Source organism: Amblyomma mixtum, chromosome 6 (assembly GCF_055824585.1).
Source record: "Amblyomma mixtum isolate Tamu chromosome 6, ASM5582458v1, whole genome shotgun sequence".
In the NCBI taxonomy this organism is placed as follows: Eukaryota; Metazoa; Arthropoda; class Arachnida; order Ixodida; family Ixodidae; genus Amblyomma; species Amblyomma mixtum.
Window position 1 is genome coordinate 122274357 of NC_143017.1, and position 7458 is coordinate 122281814.

Here is a 7458-nt window from a genome sequence, read left to right on the forward strand (position 1 = left end):
AAAATTCGAAGAGCTTTTTTTCTGTGATGGAAGTGTGTAAAATTTGCTGTTTTTGGTTGTGTTCATTTTTCGTTTTGTGTTATGCCTTATGTTCTAACGTTCTTTTTGTTGTTATTTTTGTATTGCACTTTTTGCTTAAATGTGTCGCCCCCCACCCCATCCCCCCTATGTAAAACCCTCTTCTGGAGGGCCTTTAGGGGTAACTTGAATAAATAAATAATAATATTTATATCGATATTATTACTATAGATAATACGCTCGATATTATATCGATAGCAGTACTATCGATAGTTTTTTTTACACCTATCGACAGCCAATTTACCGAGAGTTCTGCATCACTAGCACATCCTCATTTCACTACGATTTGAACGTCCCTTCATTTTGCAGAAAAAAACGCAGCACAACTTCGCGAACCTTGCCGTGGTGCCTCGCTCGGCTTCTCACCCGAAAGACGCGGCTTCGATCCCGGCCGCGGCGGTCGAATTTCGATGTAGACGAAATTCTAGAGGCCCGTGTGATGTGCGAGGTTAGTCCACGTTAAAGAACCCCAGGTGGTCGAAATTTCCGGAGCCCTTCACTACGGCGTCCTTCCATAGCTTTGGGACGTTAGAACCCATAAACCAAAACCAAAGCAACAACTTCGCGTTTTTGTACTCGGATGCGGCATTTCTATGGAGAGTAAACGCAAGCACCCTCAGTGTTTTTGAATCAAATGTCCGTGGGTGTTCTCGCATTCCCCAAAGTCGCTTCGATGATATCGTAACCTGGTCAGATAACCCAACCACAAAAACGGTTCTCGGTAGTCATTACAGTATTTTTATTAAAAAATCTGTATTTTGTAAAATTGCACACTATGTGTATTCTACACGTGATTTCACTGAACCGAAAAAGCCAGGCCATGCACAAAGTTTCTAAGACGCGAGTTCAAGCGGGGACGGCGTTTGACGCCAAATACAACAACCGAACAGACATCAAAAAGCCGAAAACCGTGTAGCAATACAACGATACAACTATAGGCTGGCGTAGCTATCAGGTTGACGGTTATCAAATGTGCGTCCTTCCTTCGTGGGAGATCAGCACTTGCCTAGTGAAGCGGTCTAGAGGGTTTATCTTAGACAGTTTTGTTCATTTTATCACGCTTTCCTCTTCACACAGCTGATAACAGCGGAGCCAAGAAAGCAATGCAGGCCCTATAGCTATCAGCTCTCCCCAGTTACTCCCACGCTTGCTACTGCCTCTCGTGTTCTTAGCCATGTGCACGAAGAAGCCGCTGCAAGTCGAGAACTCTCCAGTTTATGCCTGAAGAAAAGTTTCAAGGGACCCACAACACGCAGTGAGCTTCTTAGGCAGATCATTCTCCTTGTTCAAAAGTACGTCGCTCTTCTTGACAATCGCGATTCCGTATTTACTCGTCTCTATGTAATCTAATGTAATATTTGTGCCACTAAACTTACGCGTAGGCTTTACCCTGTCTTTAGTCCCATGTTGTTGTTTTGTGTCTGTTTGGCTGGTTCATGCGATCAAGTAAAGCGACTCCGTTCCCTCTACCTTGAGTGCGACGTGGTCGCAAAGTTTCGGTTTCAGTGTACAGCAGCAGCCATGTATTTGGGCACCTCTCAGAGGTTAACAACATCACCGTCATTATATGCGGCAACCAAAAACTGAATGTTGGCCAAATTGAAGTTGGATAAAACTCCCAGTGGACTGCAACTAAGGGTTGATCCAAACCTGCTACAACCTAAATATCAGCCTAAAACAGAAGCTTGGGCAACTTGATAATTAACTGAGCAGAAAGTGCGCAATTTTAAACTAGATCCATCTTTCGTCTCATAAATGCTGCGCTGCTTAGTTGCACACGGACAAAGAAACTGGACAAACGCCGAGGTTAAGCGCAAACAGCGTTTGTCCAGTTTCTTTGTCCGTGTACAACTAAGCAGCGCAGCATTTATGAGAAGATGTTCCAACTAGCCCAGTCCCAAGCACTTCTTAACCATCTTTCGTCCCAGTTTCAAATCACGCTGCTTCTACTCACTAAATACAAGGGTTCATCTCAACCGAGGGCTGAACGAAAACTGAGATCACATTCGCCCGCGCGTAGTCATCTCTTCACCGCACGGGCGAAAATAAGAGAACATCTGTGAGAACGCGGGAGAGCACAATTAAAAGCCGCCATTTTCGTTGGTCCCTCCTAAAATTTCGCGTTTATCTTTGCAGAAAAGCTTTCTTTTATAAGCATACCGAACGTCTATCTGTCAGGAAATGGCTCCGTAGAAGTAATATTTTTCGCCCTTGTGTAAACTCTCGCCCGTGTGCTGCACGGGAAGCCGTCGAACGCGCCTTCATTAGCTGCAAAGGTGCAGCTTTGTTTTAAAGCGTGCAACTAAGGACACCATAATGAATAATTTGTATTAGATTGCCACATTGTGTGGCACCTAGTGCTACTCAGCATGCTTGCGAACCGTATGGCATCAATTTTCTGATTGAATTCCACAGCCCGTAGAAGACGCGCATGTTTGACGCAACACCCAACCTGTCGTTTCGCTCAGAACTCATTATTAGCCAAATGATGCTCCATTTGAAGGATATTTTTAAGGAATGCGACTTCGCACCGCATTCGTTTTCATTGTTGATGTGTTTTCTTTTCTTGCTACCCTTTTAGTTGTGCGTAGTTCTGCTATCAGTTAATCAGTGCTGTGCAGCGATTAGCTGACTGTTCTTAAAATATTCTATGTAAATAGTCATTTCATTGTGCATAAGCGCGTATACGAAATGCCATTTGAAAAGAAAAAAATCTCGTGTGGCGCAATTACTGTTTCGTTTTTCAAAGGGTAAGATAGCGGTTAAAATCCTGATCATCTTTCTCCTTCCTTTTTGAAAAGAAGCACACAAATTATTTACCATCTACCGCTCGGGGTATGCTCCCTTTCAGGTTACATTCTGAGATGTATTCGAGTCAGAATCGCCGTTAAAAAGCTTTCAGACGAGCCGAGAGATGAAACCGGAAGTTGGTGCACAACACCGTTGCGCATGCGCAGTACACAAGATCGCGTGTCTGGTACATTAGGAACAACAGGGTTCACCGAAAACCTGTTGCATCCGAAACTGAGAGCTCACCGAAACTGAGGATTCCCCGAATCCTGTTGCGACCAGAAACTGAGGGTGAAGGCCTGGCCACTCAGAAAGTAATCACTGACTATGACTGTGAAAACCGGCTGACTAGGACATCTTTGCTCCCGGTAGACCCTTTATAAAGAATTTCGAGCAGACAAAAGCAAGGCAAGCGCCTTTTGAAATTCTACAATTATTTGCCTTCGTAGAAATTGACTAATGGTCATATGGCGCACGATTGCTTACCTTGACTCTGTAGTGCACAGCATTGCGGAAATTAGGGCGCAAGGCAGGCGTGTTGAGCAATAAAAGAGAGGAGCGATACTTCTTGCCTGCTCACTATGGAGCACTTTTCCATGCTTCATGCTGAATAGAAAACATACCTGGAGCTTGTAATGAGCCATGCCACATATACTTATAAGCTCTGCCCTAACTCTTCACTGAAACAAACTAAAATTAACATTATTCATCCGGAATCACACCTACAGAGGTACAGAAGCTAGAGGCATTCAGAGGATTCACTCGCAATGATGTACGCTAAAGATTTAAAGGTTTACAGCCAGCTCAGCAGTGAAACTGTATTTTTGTTTTTGCAGGAAACATTCCTGAGGAATGGTGTAGAATCAACCGCGTTGAGCTCAGGGAAAGCCGCAGGTTATGTCTTTGATGTTGTTGTTGTTGTTGTTGTTGTGAATGAGAGAAGGATGCAAAGGAAATTGCACGGGCCTGCCTACTGGCTCGAACCAAGCCACCACCGCTGCCACGTGCAGATAGAGGAGAGTTAAAAGATCAGAGGAAAGAGAAAAAAGAAAGAAAAGACGCGCGTCGCAGCAACAACTGCGTCCGCCGCAGCGGACGCTGCTGAAAAAAAAAACAGATAAGCGGCCGAAGCCGCGCTCGCCGAAGCGAGGACAGATACGTCTTTCACGTGCAAGGGCAACAACGAAGCTTTTCTTATCTCCTAGCCTCGGATACAGTCAATGGAGTTTTATGCATTAGCTTCCAAGGTGTCACATTCGACCACCAACTAGATTTTCTTGGCCATGTTTCTTCTGCTACGGCTCAATCATTGCGTGTACTTGGTGCTATTTCACGCTTCACAAAGACGGCCAAGCATTATGGCCGCATACTGCGCTTATTTCGCAGTTTGGTGAGATAGGCGCGTGTAATTTGCTTCAGCTATTTTAAGTCCATTTCGACTGCAACGTCGCAGAAAATAAAGCAAGTCCGGCCTAAACTCGCTCATACAGTGGCTGATCGATACATTGGCAGGCGACAATTGTTTGATTAAGGTTCACTGCTCTGTCATCGGCAACTTGTCGTGCACAGATCATAGCTTTCTTAATAAGGTTCTGCACTGTAACATATACTATCCTGAAGTGCTGTCAGCAGTTTTTATAAGAGTGTCTTCACGTACATGATTGAAACTACAAACTGCTTTTTATCCTAGACGTCGCACTGGCCTTGGTAATTCCAACAAGAAACTTCTCTGACTGTACAGCTCTTCAATTCACAGACTGTGATATTTTTTCCTTGCTTCTCGGTGTGATTTCCATCTTGTGTGCATTCATGTTTCCTTTACGCAGCGGCACGTGACATGAGGTGGCTGCTAATATTACACTGCGATCGTTTCTTTAAAGGAAAGGATCTAACAGTGCTGGGACGGGACAAAGGGAACCATACATAGACTTGCGCTGGATCTGAAACGTAACGTGAGAAGACTGGCTCGGAACGTGGTTGAGGCCAAAGGTTGACTCAAATAACGGAAGAATGCAGGCGGAAGGCATAAAGGAAAGTGACCGATGTGAAACAAATGAATATGTTTACATGTTGATGGAAATCATGTAGCAGCACTGAGAAGGGGACAAAAGGGAACGATAAACACACCAACAAGCACATATCAGCCCACTTCTAGAATACATGTTTTCTTTCTTTGCAAACTATCTTCGCATCTTCCTATAACTTTTTCTGTGTATTGCAGGGCTCTTCTTCTACGTGCACCGTTCTGCCATACAATGCTGTTGACGGGCACGCGAAAAAAAGAAAAATAAATAGACAACTAAATAAACACACAGAAAAGCTGAGAAACGCCTATTTCCAACCGCTCTTTGGCATTGTTAATACGCAAACAAAATCAAGCTACAGCAGGTCTTGTTGTTCTGACTAATAGTCGATATTTAACTTTATCCAACACGAATCAGCGCTATACGGCCAAAGCATAATCACGCCCGTTATCTCAATAACTAGAGCCGTCGTTATGCCAGCCATATTGCTTTTTTTTTTGTTTCTTGCAGGGACTAAATGGCCGTTCTCACCGCTGCTGCCGCCTGGACTGCAATAGGAGGCGAGTGTTCAAGCGACTTCTTAGTGCGTTCATTTCAGTTTAAAAATGAAGCTTGGATCAGTTGCTTATCCACTGGGTAATCCAGCGCGGTTTGAAAATGGGACCAAATCAGTTCTAATCTCGCTACATCACTCAATGGATTTCGTTTGCCTGCTTGGAAGTCGCAGCAGTTGGAAGCGCACTATTACCGCCTAGGATAACCAAAAAAAAACTTTAGCGAATCGTCTAAGAGCGCTACCTCTCAATGCGACGGTTCCTGGTATAGACATACTAGTCGATTTTTTACACTAATTGTGTCCACGGCGAACCAGAAAGACAGCACAAGTGCCTTCTCCACCACTGCGCCCATGCTTAAAAAAAATTAATATAAAGCAACTGTGTGCAAGCGCCACAGTTGGGCTGTGAAGAGAAAGTAAAATGCAAGAAACGGTGAGAACGTAAACCAAACCTATTAAACATTCCCCGCACTTTTGGCAAAGAAGGCAGACGAAAGCCACGACCCATTAATGACCATCGACTCCGCACGGTGCCGCGTGATGCGATGCCAAGCGTTCTGCTCTTCGAAGCTGCCGCCACCATACAGCAACGAGCGGCATCTTCGTCGACCGCGTTGCACCGTCAGAAAGAGTGAAGCCTTATTCCACATGAAAGCGAAGACGCTAGCGATCCCTGCCTCCGCGGAGCAAAAACCTTTGTTTAGTCTTTGTGGCGGCTGGAGCGGCCAGATTGAAGAGGTTCCAAGAAGTTGGAAATTTTCTGTGGGACGCGCCGCTTAATCACCCAATTCGCTCATTCGCTTACATGTGAACCGGCCTTAACAGTACACCAGGCAAAGCGCCTGAACGAGGGCTTTGGTGAAGTAGAGGCGAAGGGGGAAGCAGGCATCGAACGAAGACTTTCGAACCCCCCCTCCCAAAACATTCACGGTTGCTTAGCTATCTTCAGTCCTCGCGCGCAAGATTTCGCGGAATTCGGATACACCGATGACTTGACAGGTGGAGGAAGTCCGGAGCAGAGATTTAAACGTGATTGCCTCTTCATAGCTGCACCGCTGATAATCCGCAGTGCCACGCGTGTAGTCACCATTATGTTTTTTTTTTTTAATAAGCTCGAGTTCTTTTGCTTTCTTAGCACTGCATATCCTTAATATCACCTTAGCGATGATTTAGCGATGATCCCCAGTATGACCTTCACAAGAGCACAGTGCTTGCTTTCTGATTCGTATGCACGCCTTTTTTTATTGGAAGTTTGATTTTTTATCCTCAAGGCCGCTTTAAAATAGGCGCGCAAACGCGTCTAAGCCTGAGTTTTCAGTCTTCTCCACCAGCTTCACAGTTTCTAGGTACTAGACGCAGCATGTTTTCGTGACATGAGGGTTCCCGCTTTGCAGTCGGGGCCTTGTCCGGTATTCTGGTCGTGTGCGCAATCAAGTGCGTGATCTGTGCTTTGGGCTTCCGTTCCGGTGGAGTCGCGGCAGGATCCTGCGCCTCGTGCATCCAGTCGGGCATCGGCGACGTCGCCGAGGGCAGCCTGTTCGCCAACTGCCAAAGCTGGGGCGCGGCAGGTTGCTGCGGGGCCGTGTACATCGTGGCAGCTGCCATCGGGGCAGGGCTGGGATACTACGCCGCCAGTTCCAACGCTGCCGCGCACTAACGCTACCATGAGTAGCCTCGGCAGCAACTCGACATACTGCAAAAATAAGGCTTCTCTTATGCTGTGGCAGAGTTCTGGCTCATAGTAGTGTAATAAACTTTCTTTGCAGATTCACGTTTTGTGATTCTTGTAAAGTGATCCCGATTTCACCTTCATTCTTTATCGGTTGTTGTTGTGGAGGGGTCATGGGGGGTCTTTTGCAAGTAAAGCGATCCCTCTCATGTGTTTGGACAAGTCATGGGACCACTTAAATATATCACATGACCAATTTCTCTTGCGACAGACGGTCCGTGGGACCCGTTTAAACGCGTCATATCTAACCGATGACAACTGATCATAAGGCCTCACTTTCT

The 7458-nt window shown here is 45.7% G+C and overlaps 1 protein-coding gene across 1 annotated transcript; it reads left to right on the top strand.

Moving 5' to 3' along the window:
• The first annotated feature begins 1222 nt into the window (after positions 1-1222).
• LOC149340236 (uncharacterized) lies at positions 1223-7105 on the top strand. The gene is made up of 3 exons (XM_089551076.1): positions 1223-1370; positions 5403-5452; positions 6843-7105. Exons 2-3 carry the CDS (start codon positions 5410-5412, stop codon positions 7103-7105), a joined length of 306 nt encoding a protein of 101 aa, XP_089407202.1. The 5' UTR covers positions 1223-1370; positions 5403-5409.
• Positions 7106-7458: the final 353 nt, after the last annotated feature.

What these genes read in the sequence shown, in the direction of transcription:
- LOC149340236 (XM_089551076.1), top strand. Translation starts at nt 5,410, where the DNA reads ATGGCCGTTCTCACCGCTGCTGCCGCCTGGACTGCAATAGGAG. An exon ending in CGCCTGGACTGCAATAGGAG is followed by an intron (nt 5,453 to 6,842) that starts GCGAGTGTTCAA and finishes CCCGCTTTGCAG; the next exon opens with TCGGGGCCTTGTCCGGTATT.